The sequence below is a fragment of the Elgaria multicarinata genome, chromosome 7 (assembly GCF_023053635.1).
Source record: "Elgaria multicarinata webbii isolate HBS135686 ecotype San Diego chromosome 7, rElgMul1.1.pri, whole genome shotgun sequence".
NCBI classification, from domain to species: Eukaryota; Metazoa; Chordata; class Lepidosauria; order Squamata; family Anguidae; genus Elgaria; species Elgaria multicarinata.
The window spans coordinates 87,413,274-87,432,543 of record NC_086177.1 but is presented as its reverse complement, the minus strand read 5'-3'; the positions used below and the strand labels follow the sequence as shown (position 1 = coordinate 87,432,543).

Below are 19,270 nucleotides of genomic sequence, written 5' to 3'. Positions count from 1 at the left end.
AACATGGAATGGAGAAAACTCCTTTCTGTAGACACCAGTATTTATTTCAGAGACTTTAGAGGAGATTATTTCCTCAGAACATGCTGAGGAAAACAAACATAAAACCCACTCAGTAGGTATCCTTACTGAGTGGATGGCTCAACTGTTGACAAGTCAGTAGAAGAATATTATGCAATACACAGTAGTTTCCGAGATGTACGGTTTTAAGGGTTGCTCTTGGTTTGAAGTTAACAAACCTAACAACTTGGTATGTTGTTATAGCTGTAGCCTGGTTTAGTTTTTCCACAGTCAAAGTGTAACATTTGTTTTTTATGGAACAAGAAACCAAACAGCAGCATGTAGAGCGGATGTTATGTAGTTATACAACCACAGGTTGAACACACAAGCTGAGCAGGGTCACTTACTAAAACAGAAGATCTGCTATGAAAAGCCAATAGCTGAATGCAGCAATGGCAATAAGTCAATGTGGAGATGGTCTTTGACGAGGGCCAAGTGACACATGTGACATTTATCACATGGTTTGCCCTTGAGTGTAGGATTCTTTTCTGCCACAGAAAGAGGGAGGCCAGTCCAGACTGGGATCCTTCCATGAAAGGTAATGGCCCTTCGGCCTCTGCTGTAGTCTTGATCCAGATCATCCCACGCCTGCAATTTGAATGGGGGTGGGTGGGGAAAGCTCCCATTCACTTCATTGCGAGCTTTCTGCCCCATGCAAACTGCAGGTGCAGGGTCCCAATCCACAATGGGGTACAATGGGGTAAGAAAGAAAAATCCTGCACTCAGGGGCAAACCATTCATTCGGCGCAAAGAATATGGGGAACAAATGCCAAATTTTTGATTACAGCTGTAATAATAATCCAACACTTGGCCCACAGTTTAAGAGCTACTCATTTCTCTTCTTCAAATAAAGAAACTATTTTGTGCCCTCCTCACGTCAAATCATCACAACATGACAGTGAAATTGTCTTTGGAAGCTTTTTGAAGCTTTTTATCACTCGACATGGTTGCACTTGAAAAGCACATCCATATCTCCTGTGTGCTCAACTGCTCAGATCCATCAGCATTCGACACTGAAAAAGCATAGGATACGCAGATGTGGGAGTGTACAACCTCTGAACAAATTTTAAAAAATGTTTACTAGGCACCACGGAACATTTGAGTGGCTAATGGACTAGGGCTGAGCATAAAGTAGCAAGAAAAGCATTGCCCTCGCTCAGAAATTATGTACAAACTATATCCAACAGATATCTATTACACTCACACAACTACAGTGCACAAAAGTACCACATTTTCTATGCTTGATCCAGGCCACCATAGGCTCAGTAACCAAGCATGGAGAAATCCCCACAAGACATTAAAAATGCCTGGTCCATCAGAGAGCTTCGGCTATTGAGCAGTATAGAAATGTAATAAATAAATAAATGAATGAATGAATGAATGAATGCCCACATCAAGTATTTCGCAAATGTCAGGGCCAAGCAACTTATAACCCTCGTGATGTTTTGGCTTACAACTCCCATTATCCCTCATCATTGATTATGCTATCTGGAGCTGGTGGGAGTGGTAGGCCAAATCATCTGGAAGGCCACATGTTACCCACCCTTGACAAATGAAATGCAAACTCTCAGAACACCAGGCCAGTATGGGGAATGTGACTGTGCTTGTCATATATCCCCATTGAGCCCTCTCCACTCCACAAGCAAAGACTGAGTGGACAGGTCTTGACAGGGATACAGGAGGCACATACTTGCTCCCAGACTCACTCACTCTCTCTCTGTGTGTGCATGTTGGGGTGTGGGGAGTGACAGACTGGGAGACCTGGGCAAGTCCATGATGCCATAGCGCTCTCTCTCTCTCTCTCTCTCTCTCAAATGTCTTGATAGAAAATCAACAATGGGCTTCACTCTAGTTAGCCATGCAACACTCCTAGTTTGTGTATTTTATTCATTTAATGACTTGTTAATGCATACTGGAAGTCTTAGGAGAGGTTAAAATGCAATTTATGAGCCCATGAAGGGGCGCTTGAATGACAAACCTTCCCAAATATATGTTTATGCTTGAGCCTGTAACATCTAGCAGGGATGGGCTGGCTGGTTGGGTCCTTGTGTGAGGGTGGCTTGATCCAGATTGAAAAGAGATGGTTGTGTGGCCACTGCTGAAGAAATTCGTGTTGGACTGGTGGATTGTGCCAATTACTGATCAGTTGCCAAGATACCTTTTGGAGGCAAGGAACTTGTGCAGCTTCAGACCTTTAGGTAGGCAACCTGCTGTCCTTCAGACATTTTGGACTACAACTCTCTTAAGCCCCAGCCAGCATGACCATTGGCATTATAGGAGTTGTAGCCCAAACATCTCGAAGGTATCAGGTTGCTTACAACCTGATCTAGATCCATTTTAGTCTTGTTTCTGGCCAGAGTTCACTACCATTCACTACCATTTGCCAAGATCTCCTTCTGGACCAGTTGTCTTGGATGGGAACTGGAAACACTGTGTTGCAGCAGTGGTTCTACTCGTGTCTCAACGATTGGTTCTAGAAGTTGGTGCAGAGTACAACCACTAGCATTTCACTATTACTACATGTGGGTTGTTGTTATTATTGCTAGCAGTTTTATTGTATTTTACTTTTTTATTTTTGTATACCAATCTGAGCTACTCGGCTGAAGATCAGTTAATAAATATTCAAAATATAAATAAATAAACAAAAATTTCCCCGTAACGTCGGTTCTTAGAGACTGTGTGTGTAGCCTTCTGGATCACAGCCAATAGTATCTGGGTGCAGAAGAATTTGTCCAACCCACCAAAGAATCATCCTTCTATCTTAAAAAGTTATATTACTGAGATCTACATTCTAGCTCATAGTTTGATGGTAGAAATGTTGTTATATATACACTGAAAATTGCTGACAATTTAGCGTAACAATTAATTGGCTCAGATGTAGAGCTGTGTTATTTACTTGAAGTGCATCACTGGCTTAGCTCATTTATCTATATCCCTACTAGTGATCAGAGTGCATATTTGTATAGTCAGGTGAATAACCCTAGAATGCACTAACTTAATGGTGGGGGAGGACCCTTTTCACAGTCACTCGTGTTATTAAAAGCTGGATAAATTATTTTTTGTTTCCGGACTACTCTTATCTTGGCTTACAAATGTTATTAGTGGCCATAGCACTGCTCCAATACATGAAATAACATCTTGCTAAATTATTTCTTTGAAGATTTCCTGACGGCAATTAATTCTACAGGTCAAATAAACACAGCAGAGGAAGTATTTCTATTTAGTTTCTTTACATTTATAGACATTCCCTTTCACCAAGTATCCTTTTAATCTTGCGTTGTAGAAAGTGCTTTTTCACCCTTGCAACTCCTGCCTGTTTCTGAACACTTCAATCAAATAACTTTGGAATCTGAGCCAAAGCCGGCTCTGATAGTGGATGGCAGATGTGAATTTCAATAAATACATATAGAGCTTTCTTACAAAAGGGAGAAAGAACACTTAGCTTAAATTAATGGCTGGACTGAAAGAGTAAATGGCCCTTGAGCCTGTGAAATCAGAGTTGTGTGCAGTCTGGGCCAAAGCAACATCCATAAACTACCAAATTCTGGTGCAAAGGGAAAGTAAGTTCTGTGCTTCTGGGAAATTATTATTTACTTTCCTTCCTGAATTTATTCTGTGTCCAAGATTCAAGTCACAGAGCTCCAGTTGCTAGATAAGTATTTAACCAATATAGCCAACAGGTCTTCAAACTTCAACACACGATCATGAAAACAAAAGCCGCATAAGAAGAAATAGAAGCTGACATTCTCAGGATAAAAACTGAAACACCAGCAAAATTGTTGTACAGCATGGATGGGCAATTAGTGGCCCTCCATTTACTTTGCCCTATAACTCCCATCATCCTTCACCACTGGCTATGCTGGCTAGGTCTGTTGGGAGCTGTAGACCAAAACATCTGGTGGGCCACAAGTAGTTGACCCCTGTTGTAGAGAATGCACACAAACATAGGGCAGAAATGAATGCTTTGATCATGGAGTTGCCACTGAAAACAGCAACCTCACATCAATTCTACCACTCCTTTCTCCTTCAAAATGTTTAGTAAGGAAAATGTGTGGAGTGATGTCATCATGTCACCTTTTATTGGCAAATTACTTTCAAGTATCCAACATCAAGTGTGACTAGTCACACTTACAAGATGTTATGGAGGAAAAGGATATGAAGTTCTTGTTTTGGTGGCAACTCCATCATAAGAGTTGCATTTAGTTCTGATATAGGCCCTGTTCAGACAACACGCTAAACCATGCTGCTTAGCCACAAAATGGTTAACGGACTGCATTCCATTAACCATTTTGTGGCTAAGCAGCATGGTTTAGCGTGTTGTCTGAACTAGGCCATAGAGTGTGAACACATTTGCTCTTGAAATAAGGGGTCAAAATGGAATCCCACAACACACTTTATATGTGGTTTTTAAATTATTATTTCAGTGGGGGTTTGCACAGGAAAACTTCCCAGTGGATTAAATATGACTTGCTTTTGAACCGGAATTCTAAAACACATTTACTTGCAATTAAACCCTATGTTTAGGATGTGGATGTTAAATGTGCATCTCCCTCTGTGCTCACACTGTCTTTTTCACCATCTTGCTTCATCATGTTTTAGGCTACGAATTTAGAGGGTGGGGAAAGAAACCCAAAATACTAACCTGTGTGCCTTGGTTATTAATGTCCACAAAATCACTCCATTCATTTGTTAATTCTTCTGATGATATAACTTTCAAAAGGATGCTGGGTACCAGGTCTTTGGTTTTGCAATCTGGATAGCCAGACACTTGATGATAAAGCTCATGGTGTACCGAACTTTCAGCTGGAACATGCTTGCAGTAAACATCAAACTTTGGTGTGTCTGGAATTTAATAAAAAGTTTAGCAGACTCTTTAAAGAAAGATGTTTGTACTTATGGCACAGTTCCATGTTATCTCAATATGCACACACAAGCTAACATCTAATGAGCTCTGCCCGACAGATTATTAGCACATACAGTGATTACATTTTTGTTTATTTTACGGACCCCCACCCACACAAACCGCTCCTTGACTTAAACATGTAAATTTTGAACAAAGTGACTGAAATGAAGAGTTTAAGAAGAGGAAGCAAGCTGCTTCATTCAAAGGCTTCAACATGATGCTGTAGCAGCATAAATTACATACCTTTGATGTTCTCTTTCACGAGCAATGAGACAGGACACCTGTTGTGGATAATTATACGAGGAGTGGGGTCTTCTGATAGAGTTAAGTACGTCACCCCAAGATGTTCCTGATAAGTCAGTGCTATAGCTCTAGAGTGAACAAGATCGTAATATTAGCTACATCCCTAAGCAAATTTCATCCTGTTGTTACAAACATCATGCCATCCTAATAAAGTATCACAGAACAAAAGGCTTAGGAAAGTCTCCCTCTCTTAAAATCAAGATCTCATGAATAACTGACAACCTTTAAAGAAAAACAGTGAGTGTGTGTGGCCTTCAATAAGAACCTTAAAAAGGAAAGCAAGAAAAGGGTGCAATTATGAATGGATCAGACTTCATATGAGAAAATTTAACTACATGTACAAGAGTTTACATAGTAGTTGCCTTAGCTTTTATGGATTTTAAAAGAAAGGGTAATCCTATGCAAGAGCTTTCTTGCATAGTAATTTAATGCACATACTTAAAAGAATTACAAGTACCTGACACATTGTTGGCACAAAAGAAGTGTAGACAAGCAACCGAAATCTAATGTACCACAAATGCAACACAAAGAATTAACATATCAACCAGGATATTTACTGACAGGAATACCTATTGTATTTCACTGGGCTCATGAACACATGAATATCTATATTACTATCATGAATATTTATATTACTATTTGCACAGATATTTTTAGTTGCCTGTTCACATTTATTCCATTAACATGATTTTCCTATAACATGATTTTTCTAGAACATGTGAAGATAAAAATGTATCAGATTAGAAGTGTGGACCTTTACTTTCTCAGAACTTTCTCAGAACTCTGCTCTTGACTCCTGCTCTTGCCTAACTGTTAGGACCACTGTATTTGGTCAGCATCCTTTTTTTCTAAGACCTAAAATGGAATCTCTTTGAGCCCCGCCACACTATTCATAAATCATCCAGAAGAGTCGCTGCTGAGTGATTGAAATGATAGAAGGTATTCCCCTCCTCAGTGCTCAGAAACTGAAACGCATCGTCTTCAAAGCATCTCCCACACAGCTCCCAACAAGGGCAGTACCATATGGTTGATTCTGATCTTACTTAGCTTATTTATATCTGCATTGTACAGTAACAGCAAAATCAGTTCTGGGGCCAGGAAATAGAAATCAAGTCTTCTACACAGCAATGGAATTTTTACGGCATGGGGTGGCTTATTTTCAAAGGAGAATGCAATTTTGGATACAGACTTGGAAAGGTTTTCTTTCTACATTCTCAAGATCATTGCTTCCTGACTTATGTTTCCCCCCAGTTCCTTTCATTTGCTTGTCTTTTCAAACACAGCATACAACTTTAAAGAGCTAATGTCCTTCCCAAGCTGCTGCATTGGACAGAGAGCCACCAAATTGGATTAAAACACAATTGTTCACAAAGGGTTTGTGCGTGTGGACATCTGAAGCTGTCTGGACAGAGAACAAAATCATTTTTCATGTCAATAACTGCCAAGCATAAAGAATGAAAAGCATAATTATGTAACACACAGGGTTTTTTTAATGCGACAAATGCATTACTTATATTTTCCAAGTATTCAGACAGGAATTTCTCCATTCCTGCAGTTAGCGTTTGATGGTGCTATGTATACTGGGGTTGTGCAAATATCATGAGCATTTGCAAGACAGAACATGGACCAGGCTCCTCATGTAAAGTTGAATTTGAAACTCATGACCTCCCAGTTGGCCCAACCAAAAAGCCTCACATTGCTTTCTCAAGATGCTCAAGCTTTGACTTAAGTGCATCTCCAAAGGGAGGGGATTTCATAATTGGAAGGCAGTCTGATTGTCCTTGTCCAATTATGCTGTACTGATGGAATTGTCATGAACTACACTTATCTTAAAGATTGCAATGGAACATAGAGGAAACAGTTGTCTTTTGGAGAAGGGAGGAGGAAGATCTCTTGCTTTTCAGGAATGAAAACTTCTGCTTTGTGTCGTCTGGCTCATATTAACTATGCCAGAAAAAGGCTTGAGAGGTTACAGTGGTTGGGTTCAGACAACACACTAACCAACCCAGTATGGTTTGCTATTGAACCGAGGGTTATCGTGCTGTCCGAAATTTTCCGCAGGGTGGGTTAACATGTTGTCTGAATGCAGTGCATATTCCTCAGAGTTGCTTGTTAACCATGCAGTGTGGCTTATTAACCACCCTGAACAACAAGCCATGGGTTCTCAAGGTGGCTTCTTCTAGAGAAATAAGCCACCCTGCAGAAAACGCGCTGCATTCAGACAACGTGATAACCCGTGGTAGGTTAGAGTGTTGTGTGAACCTGGCCAGTGAGGTATTATACACCATGCTTCCCCCACTTTTCTTTTATTAGAACCATACAGTGTGCACATATTGTAGCAAATATACCTTTAAATTCTCTAATTTTGAACAATATGCATCTTGTGAAAAGGGTTGCAGAAACAGTACATTTAAATTTCTTCTACACAATCAAAACATCTACACTTTTATTAAAGAGCCAGCAACATCAAATCATATTTTCAATTGAATTAAAACATCCTTTGCAGACATTCTCGCTACCTGGTGCAGAATCCATGTTCATCTCTACCACCAAGAGGGATGGCTATGCTCTGCCTTGGGAATTCCTGCCTAATGACCACAGGTGGGCTCCAGCATGGAATGGTGTGACCACTGATGCTATGTTTGAAGCTCATCAATATGTACTTTTGAAGCGGGAACGTATCAGAAACTGGTTGGCTATTGTCAGGCATCAAATCCCAGAAAAGAATGGATGTTGCTTTGGCAGTGTCTGACTCTGTAGTTGAGCAGATACTGAATGTACTACTGTCTGGAACTTGTAAGAACTGGAAAGAAAACAAGTAAGAGAGTACATAAGAACATCAGAAGTGCCATGCTGGATCAGACCGAGGGTCCATCTAGTCCAGCACTCTGTTCACACAGTGGCCAACCAGCCATCGGCCAGGGACCAACAAGCACGACTTGGTACAACAGCACCCTCCCACCCATGTTCCCCAGCAACTGGTGCACACAGGCTTAGTGCCCCAAATACTGGTGATAGCACACAACCATCAGGGCTAGTAGCCACTGATAGCCTTGAAGTCCAGTGTTTTATAATTGCAATGAAATCTATGCATACTTACTTTTAAGTTTATTTCATTCATGCATTTTGCTAGTATCAAGAAACACAGATGACTGAACAGACTGAAGTCCCGGAAGTACACATAGCTTAAGAGCGCTTATAAACCAATAGATTTAAGTTTAGGTGCTCCAAACAATTTCAGCCTGAAAGCAGATGTACCTCTTCTATGTGAGAACTTTGTACAAATTCCTCGAACTGTTTCAACAGCTATTACAGATTATGCTGCCTCTGTTTCAGCAGCAGTCTTCAGCTTCTGAACAGATGGGGCCCAGGCAGAACTAATCCTACGAAGTATCAGGATCTGCCGCTATGCAGAGATCACAGTTAATTACCATGGGCTGACTGTACTGTGGCATCTATGTTTTTAATTAAAGCAACCTAAAATGAATGACTTTTATTAACTCCTGATCCAGTGTTTTCCTTTCAATAAGAAGTTTAGACTTTATATAAATATGACTTTCTGCCCATTGTAGAAGTTTTTAAAAATACAACAGTATGGTTACTAATTTACCTCTTCTCTCAGCTGGGACTTCATAACAGATAGTTGAGGCTTATAACAGATTTGGTATGGAGTGTTATTGACTAAGATACTCTTGTCTTCAATCTGGAGGATTTGAATGCCACGCTGAACAATAGAAGAAATGCAGAACTGACACAACTGCAAGATAAAACAGTAATCGAACATTAGCAGGCAACTTTTCTAACACAGCAAGCACGTAAAATAAATATTTATTTTTTATTGCGGTAAACAGGAAAACCCTATGTACAACACCCTAAAGACATCGGAGAAAGATAAAGAAATCTGTGTTCATTGCCTCATTATTCTACTAAAATAACAATAATTTATTCTTATTTAGCTGACACCTCTCTATTCCTCCAAATACCTTGGAGCATCTTGTTTATGTCTTCTAGGCAGGAACAGACATCCTTACTTAGCTACAGCAGTAGAACTAAGTCATCTTCCTTCAAAACCACACTTTGGACCAAAGTAGGAATAAAACTATTTAGACTGGATTGGTTCCAGAATGTGCCTGCCATGGACCGAAAGTCTCCTTCTGTCCACAGGAAGCTTCTAATGCAGCAAAGAAATCCCACTCCTCTTAGGGGAGGAGTCTATTTTCATTCATTCTACTTTCCCCCTTTGGCCCACCCTGGATATCTGCTCCAGAGGGTTGGAGGACCCTCCAGAACAGTATAGGAAGTGGTGCTTGGGGCTCCAGGTTGTCACTGGGGGAAATAGATCCCCCACTCTTTTCCACTAGCAGGAGGCTTCTGAGTGGAACTCTCCTTGAGGATGCTAGATCCATCCCAATGAGATCATTTGTATGATGCCTACAGCATAAAGATTGCTACATGGCAGAGCTGCAGTTACAAGTGGTTTCTACTGGGCCCAGCAGAAGCAGTGATTGCTATCACACTAGAATAGGGGCTGGGGCTGAGTCCCATCTCTAGTATAAACCCTGTACATCAGTGCTAGTGCACTGGAGCTCATGGGTGGACAGTAAAGAGCATTTACATCTTTTAACAAGAGCACTTGAGCAGACCATTCCCAGTGACTGTTTGCTTCTGGGCATGGTGGATCTGTTAATATTTTAAAAATATCCTTTATTTTACCATATTTCTGAACGACATTATTTTTTAATTTGCTGGTGGACACGTGTTCTGATCCAGCACTGTCCCTGGAGGCAGAGGTGGCCTTGGTGGCTCAGAGCACCTTCTATCAGCACAGGCTAATATACCAACTATGTCTATGACCCTATCTTGGCAGCAATAGCCTAGCTACAGTTATCTAGGCTCTGGTATCCTCTAGTTTAAATTAAAGCAGTGCATTATATGTGAGACTGTTTCCAAAAACTCTCTAGAAACTTCAGCAGGGCAACAAGACTGATAAGGGCAATATGAGCAATATGATCATATTAACCTAGTGCTTTATGATCTGCATTGACTGCCAGTCCATTTACAGGTGCAATCAAAGTGCTGGTATTAACCTACAAAGCCCTAAATAGCTTGGGGCCACGTTATCTGAAGGACCATCTCCTTCCATATTTACGTGCCCAGACAGTAAGGTCATCTTCAGAGGCCCTTCTACAGGTACCCCCACTGAATGAGATGAGACAGGAGGGCCTTTTCAGAGAGGCTCATCGGTTGTCTACGTTGTGATCTTTTTGGACCTTTTTATTTTCCCAGGCTTTTTAGCCATTCAGTTCTTACTTTGCTGTTATCCCATTATGAAATAAGGATTTTCATATTATGTTTTATTATGTTATTGCATTTTATGGCTTTATGTTCATTTTGTGAACCATCCAGAGAGGGGTTTATAATGTAATAAATAAATAAATAAATAAGTTATTGCGCTTTAAACATTAGGAAATAATCGCAAATATTTCTAACCTTCTGATGTCCTGGAAATGCTCCAAGTTTTATCTCCGCTTCAACAAAGCCTTCTTCGTCCAAAGTCACCACCTCCTCATTGTCCCCATCCTTCCATTTTGGTGACGTCATGTTGTGGACTAGCTTGATTGCTACTGACTTGTGTACAGTGTTAGTATTTGCCCAGTATATTCCAATTTGGAAAGCTTCCTAAGAGAGAAACATTTTATCATACTCAGCACCTCCTGTTCTCAATATTATATAGTTTATTTATTTAAACTATTTGTATACCACTTGATATCCTAAGATGTCTAAAGGCACAATATTGTGCATGTCTAGATGGGGGCAGGGGGAAGCCCTACAACTCTTAGCATTCCCCAGGCAGCCATGTAGGACTTTTTTCTGCCTAAACATCGGCCCCGTGAAAAAGCCTTATTCACCATGGTTAAAGCCATGGTTTAAGGTGTCTTCTGAACACAGCCTCACTTTCTGGCTTAACCACCATGGTTAAAGCCATGGTTTAAGGTGTCTTCTGAATGGGCCCATAGAGAGGATTGCATCCTAAGCGGTTTACATAAAAATACTAAAAATACTAAATAAAAACTCATGTAAAACAATTGAAAATGTTATAAGCACAGTAGAACAGAGCAGTCCAATGACAAGTCAGGGAAAGTCTGAAGAAAGAGACACGTTTTCAAGAGGCATCCAAATCTCATCACAGTTTCCAACTCTAACACCATGTAGGAGGGAGTTCCAGAGGGTGGGTATTACTACCGAGAATGCCCTCTTATTTGCGATTACCTGATGACACACTGTTGGTCATAGGACAGCCAATAACACCTTAATATGTTTTAGCCATGTTAAGAGATAACAATACTTACCACAGTATTTTCAAGACCTGACTTTCCTTGCTCTCAGAAAGGCCTTTACTGCCCTCTGTTTTCAAACAATGCCTACAGTTTATCTGGAGGGAAGTATAGAGGGCTTCCCTACACCCAGCAGACATGCATCTGTGGTGTGGGGGAGGTGGAAGATGTAGTACATTACTTGTTATGCCGCTCCTTGTATAAAGATATTAGGGATCATTTTCTGGGAGATCATCTGAGAGCAAGAGTGGGTTGGCCCACTGCTGATATTATCTGTGATCTGTTAGCAGATTATAGAAAAGCAATTACAATCAAGGTTGTAAGGTTTGCTGCTGCAGCAGCTCAAAAAATCTGCCAAAGTTTTCTAAAGAAATCAGGCGTAGATTGCAGGGGGGACCACTTGCTATAATTATCTGTTATCATTGCTACAAGGGTCTGTAAAAAAAAATTACCACTATAAATCTCAGCCTTTCCCCTCAATTTGGTTCTTTTATATGAATTCTCTCCCTCTGAGTTTGTAAGAATTTTGGCTGTCATAGAGACAACTTATTTTATTGTTGTGGTTGTAACCGCCTTTGTGCCATAGGCTGACAACCATTGCCCAGAGGACCTTCTCTTCTGCCGCTCCAAGACTATGGAATGGCCTGCCCAGGAGAGATTCGTCAACTTAACAGTCTTTCTGAATTTTAAAAAGCTATAAAGACTGATCTCTTCCGGCAGGCCTACCCAGTCTAATTTTAAGATGTCTGGCGGTTATTTTAATAATGTATTAGTTTTATATGTTTTTAATCAGTGTTATGTATTATATAGTATTTTTGTATTTGATGTTGTTTCCCGCCTCGATCCAGAGGGAGAGGCAGGTAAGACATAAATATATTATTATTATTATTATTGACAAATAAATTGTATTCAAAACACCTTCTAGGAAGTTCTCGGGAGTTGTTTTAGTGTATATAGGGCAAGATGGTTGGATAGGTGTTCACAATCAATATTTGGACAAGAGGAGCTTACAAACTCAAAACTCCTCACATTTACATTTTGTACTTGTTTTCTAGCAACCTCTTCCTCTTTACATTTGTTTATATTGTATGTTATCAGGTTGTGTTGCCCAATGTGTGTGCTGAACTCTGTTTTATCATGAGATTTTATGGTTCCTTTTTATGGTAGACAACGGGTCTATACGTCCAATGGGCAGCAGGAGCCCTTCATCGCATCTGATGAAATGTGAACTTGACTTTCCACATGAGCACACGACTACACAGTAGCCCAGTTCACATGATCCCCCTCTTAAAACAAAATGGGGAACCAAGCAAATGGCTTTCTGTGGGACTTTATAGCTGGGCAATAAAGGCAGCCTAAAAATATTCTAAACAAACAAGCAGATTCTCTCTGTTTCCTGACTTAAGACACCCTTTAAAATTCTTTACAGCTCAGAATATGATAGCTTTTCTCACATCCCACACCAAAGAAGTTGTAACTGTGATCTTAGGGCAATCTCCAATGAGGACTACCCACCAGTGGCCAGCCTTGCTAATTCCAGTGGTGCCTAACACTGGCGGAATGGAGACTTAGCACTTCTGGGGGCAAGTGCTATAACACGAATTTTTTGAATGGGGCAGGCCAGCAGAGCTTGCATAAGGCAACCGAAGCAGCAGTGGGTCCTGCTCGTAGATGGGCAGCACTGGATACTGCTCATTGGACACATTTAAAATCCTAATTGCTTCCCCTGCATTAGCAACAGAACAAACTGAATAGGTGGACCTACATTTCAAGTGAGGAATAAGCCTGCAACTAACTAACACTCTCTCTCTCTCTCTCTCTCTCTCTCTCTCTGTGTGTGTGTATTTATGCATCTTTTCCTGTCTTTGCACATACTGACAAAGACAAGACATGTTGTGCACCACATCATGGCTTCACATAGACCTTTGATCAGGCCCTGAAATGAAAATACATTTTAAATAAAACAATGCATATTGATTGAATAGTAAGCCTGCCTGAAAATTGGGAGGTATCATTGTTTTCCCAGCAGGTATCTGCAGCACAATCCTCTCGCCCTCAAACAGCCAAAGATCCCACTTGGAGTGATTGATCAGCAGAGCCCATGGCAGGAGTTCTATCAGCAGCGTTTTCACACATGGCTTCCACACCGACAGTTTCACTCGCATTGGGCTATCCCACTGAGTGAGCTGTTCACTGCTGTTCCAAGTAACGTATCAAAGGGGAGATAAAAGAAAATGGTTAATTCACTGGTAAGATTTGCAGTTTATCATCCTAACCATTCATAAAGCTTTTGTTACACTGCAATGCCTCCTGATAACAGATATGATTCTGAAATACAAAGAGATTCTGCCAGGGCAAATCTGTCCCTGATTTAGGTTGGTTTTCTCCTTTGATTGAAATAGGCCTTTATTCAAGGATCAAAAAGCCAGTCAGATTTCTAAATAATTGAATTAAAAGTGGTCTCAGGACAACACCTGGCTTCGAGTCTCCTTGCCAGTTCCTTACTCCTACAAATATGATAGCAAATATGCTTCCCTAAAAAATTCCCATTTTTAAAAAAATAAATATTTTCATTCCCCACATTGCCATGTCAAAACCCATTCTAGCACTGGAATTTGCTTAATTAAGCTGAGGAGTTACAAAGGAAAAAAGAAGACTTTCTTCTATTTAGGAGGCAAACGGATCCAAGAGACCTAAGCCCTATTCTTAGTAAATGCTGGAAAGTGTCTGTGCTAATGTAATGCTCTTGACGAACAGAATTCAAGCCACAGAACTTCAACCCACTTCAGAGTCTGAATATCCTCACACTGAACCTAATGGTGAATCTCCCCATTTACTTAATTTTCTTAGAACAGGATCTTGCTGTGGTGTGTGTGTGTGTGTGTGTGTGTATGGATAGATGGATAGATAGATAGACAGATAGATAGATAGATAGATAGATAGATAGATAGATAGATAGACTAATGTTCTTGGCATCCACTTAACATTGCAGCTACTGCTGAGGTTGAGACCCGAAAAATTTAGCACTGAATATATTTTGAAATTCCTCTGTTGTTAGGCTATCTATCTTTCTCATATATTTTAATGTACGATTGACTACATCTACAGTGGATCCAGAGCCTCCTTGTTGCTTTGATGTTGTGCCGCTTCATACCCCCACCCCCATATATATGACCCTTTTATTTGGTTTCTACAAATCAGTCTGAAATCCTTAAAAATACACATTTATTTTAACTGGCATCAGTACCTGGCAGCCTTGGGCAATTGCCAGGGTGCCACTGGGTGGGTCCACTGCCGTTGCCTACCCTACCCCTTTAAATCTAGCTGCCATTTTAATTTCCCACAATGCCCCAAATATATCATTGTTCTTGGGCACTGAGAGAAATTAAAATGGCAGCTCCACCCAGCTACCTGGTGCAGTTCAGAGCACTGTGGCTCCCTACCACCTAAGAGCAATCTGTCAGGGCCAATTAATGGAGAGCACTTGCTCAGGGATCCTACAAACCTGAGCTGACTACATGCCTCTAAGTAATTCAAATTGCTAAAACCCTAAATGGCTGGGATCCTACACATAAGGAAATCTTCATCCAAAAGTACCTCAGTCCTGCTTCTATTGGCAAATTGATTTGTTGTGCAGCTGCAAATTTCAGAGGCTCGGTGATGCTGCACGTTGCTCACTCCTGCTCTAGACCATGGCTGTTCCTTTTAGTGCAACTGCTTTTAGCACTGGTGTTTATATGACAGTTTTAGTATTTATTTTATTTTTACTTGATGTTAAATGTCTTTAACTCTTGTATGTCACTTTGGGTCTTTTGAACATAATATATTTTAATAAATAAATAAAGCAAGTATTACTTGTAGTCAGAACATGAAGGAACTTTCAAATCAAGCCAAAAGTCCACCTAGACATGTATCTGCTTTCCAACAGCTATTGTATATCTTAGTTGTTGTGTCCGTGTCATGTGCACACTGCTTTAAAGTTGATTTATTAACTTCTGGTACAGATCATTACCATTTACACAACTATAGCTGGGAAACTGAGTTCAAGGCAACCGTTATTCACTGATTTGGAATCAGGGCACCCATCTGTCAGGGTGAAGTCCAGCACTTACTTCCTTAGACTATGCTGTCCTCAAACTATAGGACTACATTCTTTGGGCTTTTAATTTTGTTCTACTTTATTTTACTGGAATATTTTTATGAACGAAGATGGCAGTGTTATTATGCTTTGCAAAAGATATCGTAAGCTGTCTTATAACATGTGACTATTGGTCCATCTAGCAAAGTACTGTCTACACTGACTAGAAGCAGCTTTCTAGAGTTTCAGACAGGGGTATTTCCTAAACATAAGAACATAAAAAGAACCATCCTGAATCAGGCCAAGAGTCCATCTAGTCCAGCATTCTGTTCAGACAGTGGCCAACCAGCTGCCCACAGGAAACCCACAAGCAGGACATGAGTGCATCTTCCTCCTCCTGCCATGTTCCCTTGGTGTACATAGGCATACTGCTTCTGATACCAGAGAGAGCATAGAGCCATCAGGATTAGAAGTCATTGATAGCCTTCTCCTCCAGGAATTCATCTACCTGGACATATCAGGTACCTGGATATGCCAGGGATTGAACATGGAACCACCTGCCTGCAATGCATGTGTTCTAGCACTGAACCTCGCTCCTTCCTCTCCATAATAATAGACTGGTAACTACTTACAAAATAAGAATAAAATAAGTAACACTCTTAAGCCATTCAACAAATAAGTTATTGCAAAGTCGCACATCATTTGCAAATGTTCTTTCACTGCAAGCAGAGCAACTCCAAAGAGAAAACGTTAAGTAGACATATTACCTGACAAAATCCTTCTTAGTATAAGGCCATACGGACTGGGGGAAGCTGCCACACCCATAGAAATCAGCAAGTATTTCATTGGCCGTGCCACTTGAATTTGATTTGGTGGCTATTTGCTTAATCAGTGCTGTTGAAATAGGGACTGCACATTCAGACGGATCATCTTCTTCCCTGCCAGGTGGATACCAAACAAAACAGGTGTGATAGTCCTTGCATAGATTTATTAAGAGAAATGTTTGCTACACAATGGCATTTCTATAATCCACTTGAGATAAGAATGATTTTGGTGAAATTTTCCACTACAACCAGGTGGGTTTTTTTGTGCTATACAAAAGTCCCTGCAGTCTAACATGCTTTAGAGAAATTTAAAAACTATTTACCTGGCTTGGAAGGTCAGGTGATGGGTTAGATCAGGTTCTATATTTTGCAATGATTTTTCTTGCCCTCTTCCTGGAATCATTTGTGTTTCGTTCAGTCCCAGGCTCCGTTTCTCTAAATGTATGATGATGGGATCTGGAAGATGGCTCCTCATGATAAAAAGTGGGCTGAAAACAATCTACAAAATCAAAAGAGCACAACAGCTTCAGAATTAATGTTGGATCCAGCTGCAGCATTCCAGCTCTAACAAACTGTCAATAAATCTCCGTTTAAGGTCAATCTGACCTTAATTAATTCAGAACATGAGGACTAAGATCAATTTGGACAACGGGGAAATGTACTCACAATCCGTTGCTGGACTTGTGAGTTGGCCTCTAGTGTCAAAACCATGCACCAGACATAAATAATGGAATTGTTTGACGATGGCACCTGCAGTCAAGAAGAAAGATAGTTATTTACCAAGGTTACTGTAGCCTCAGAGAGCTAAATAGTTTATATCAACAAATAAACCAAACAATGTGCAGCTTTCAGAGAAAAATAATCTCCCTTCTTTGCATATTATTCTACACAGAATGCATATGTAGGCTTCTGGATTTAGTGCCAAAGTAGACATCATTAGCAATTGATGGCTGTTCTTTGCTTTTTTTTAAACAGGTGTCCCAATTCAGACTGGGACCCTGGTGGGGGGTAGTGAGTTTTCATCCTTTCCCCCTACTGAAGTCCTGTTCTGGATCAGGGAGTCAAGACTTCCTGTTTGCATGGGGAGGAAAATTCTCCTTGGTGCTAATAGGAGCTTTCCTCCCCATGCCAAAAGTAGGCATAGGAGGCCCAATCTAGACTGAAGGTTTTTTGGGGGGGAGGGTCCCAATCCAGATCGCAACCCCCCATGCCTGCTATTTACTGTATACAAAATTAATGCAAATTGCTAATTATGTGACTGGTGTCATGCCCACTTTGGCCCTTAGAGAATTACTCTTAAAGTAGACAATGGATAGATGTTCAACAGCATGTCAGGGGCCCTTCTTGCTAATGGGTTTGATGGTAATTAGTGCCCTGAATCACATCCTGGTCATCCATAAAACTCAAGTTCAGGGAAGACTGACTTGGAAAGCACTTTTTTAAAAAAAGACCACTATAAACTTCAGATTTAGATAGTATTTGTTTGTGTACCTGGATGACTGTGCTATATTCTGTCTGTTTAGACTCAAGTGACACATCTCTTGACCAGTCTTCATCCCCTTTAGCCTTCACACTCAGTTCTGTTAGTTCATTGTTTTCTAGGACATAGGATGGTAGCTTCTGCTTGGGAGCAAGGCAGTCAAAATGTTCCTTCACAACTGCCTGTCCATCCTGCCCAATGTAATGCTGAACAACCTTCATTTCAATGCTTTCAGAGAGGTAGCTACACACAATCTGTCTTCCACAAATAATGATCTAAATTAAAAACAAAAACAAAAACACCAACACAGATGAATATTCTACATAAATCAGTTCCTACAATGAACCCTCAAATGCAGCATTAAATTGCTGCTGGCATAAACCCACAAATGCACTCATATGTAAAAATAAAACTATATTTCTAGATATTAAGGGTTGTATTCAGTGGTGTCACTGCTAAGAGGAAAGCTCTATTTTCATCACCGTACAAGTGCCAAATTCAATACTTTGGATCTAACACCAGATGAATGGATGCCTTCTCATGCAACAGGACTTCCCCACCCTCTCCTCCCTCCCTACAGCCGCCCCCCCCCCATGATCCCAAAATGTGCTCTGGAGGGTCCCCTGAACCTCTGGAGCAGATTTCGGAGGCACGGAGGGAGCTACAGGGGTGGGGTGGGGAATCCATTCCACCAACTGTTTCCCTTTCGTTGGTAGAATGACACCATTGGATCCAACCCTATGATTGCACTTGCACAAACCATTACACGAACACTCTAACACCCAATTACAACTTCACTCTGCTAGGTGTCTTTGGTGGTAGTTGAATTAGTTGTACTGCTAGCATTTGTGCAACTTCTTGTGCAGGGGTATTGAACCTCAGGCCGGCAGGACAAATCTGGCCCATCTGGAGTCTAAATACAGCCCTCCAGGGTTTCCCAGACCACTGACCATGCTGGCTTTTGTACATTTCCCCCCCATTCTAAAAGGTTGAAATATCTCTTCTAAGGGTTAATTACCGGCAGTAAGAGTTTTAAGCTACAATATGCTGGTACTTTTAGCCTTGTATATTTTGCCTTTGGCCCTGGAAAATTGTCACCAAGAGTTTCTCCGAAAGTGAATGTAGCCCTCGGGCTGAAAAAGATTCGAACTTCTGCTCTAGTGGAACAACGCCACCACTTCTAGTTTTTCTGCTAGTGTTACGTTGGCTACAATCCCTTGGACTGATTGAAAAAGTATTATTTTGACCAGATATCAATCATTTAATATTCACACTAAATGCTAAGATCAA

General features: G+C 40.7%; 1 protein-coding gene across 1 annotated transcript in view; it reads right to left on the bottom strand.

The window, feature by feature from the left end:
* Window positions 1-19,270, bottom strand: part of VPS13B (vacuolar protein sorting 13 homolog B) — a 434,090-nt gene that overhangs the window by 23,749 nt on the left and 391,071 nt on the right. The window contains exons 45-54 of the mRNA XM_063130990.1: window positions 17,992-18,255; window positions 17,167-17,250; window positions 16,824-16,999; window positions 16,444-16,614; window positions 13,593-13,794; window positions 10,754-10,942; window positions 8,874-9,020; window positions 7,783-8,066; window positions 5,204-5,331; window positions 4,700-4,899 (exon numbers count right to left, since the gene is read on the bottom strand). Of these exons, the coding sequence (XP_062987060.1) occupies window positions 4,700-4,899; window positions 5,204-5,331; window positions 7,783-8,066; window positions 8,874-9,020; window positions 10,754-10,942; window positions 13,593-13,794; window positions 16,444-16,614; window positions 16,824-16,999; window positions 17,167-17,250; window positions 17,992-18,255 (1,845 nt within the window). The remainder of the gene's footprint in view (window positions 1-4,699; window positions 4,900-5,203; window positions 5,332-7,782; window positions 8,067-8,873; window positions 9,021-10,753; window positions 10,943-13,592; window positions 13,795-16,443; window positions 16,615-16,823; window positions 17,000-17,166; window positions 17,251-17,991; window positions 18,256-19,270) is intronic.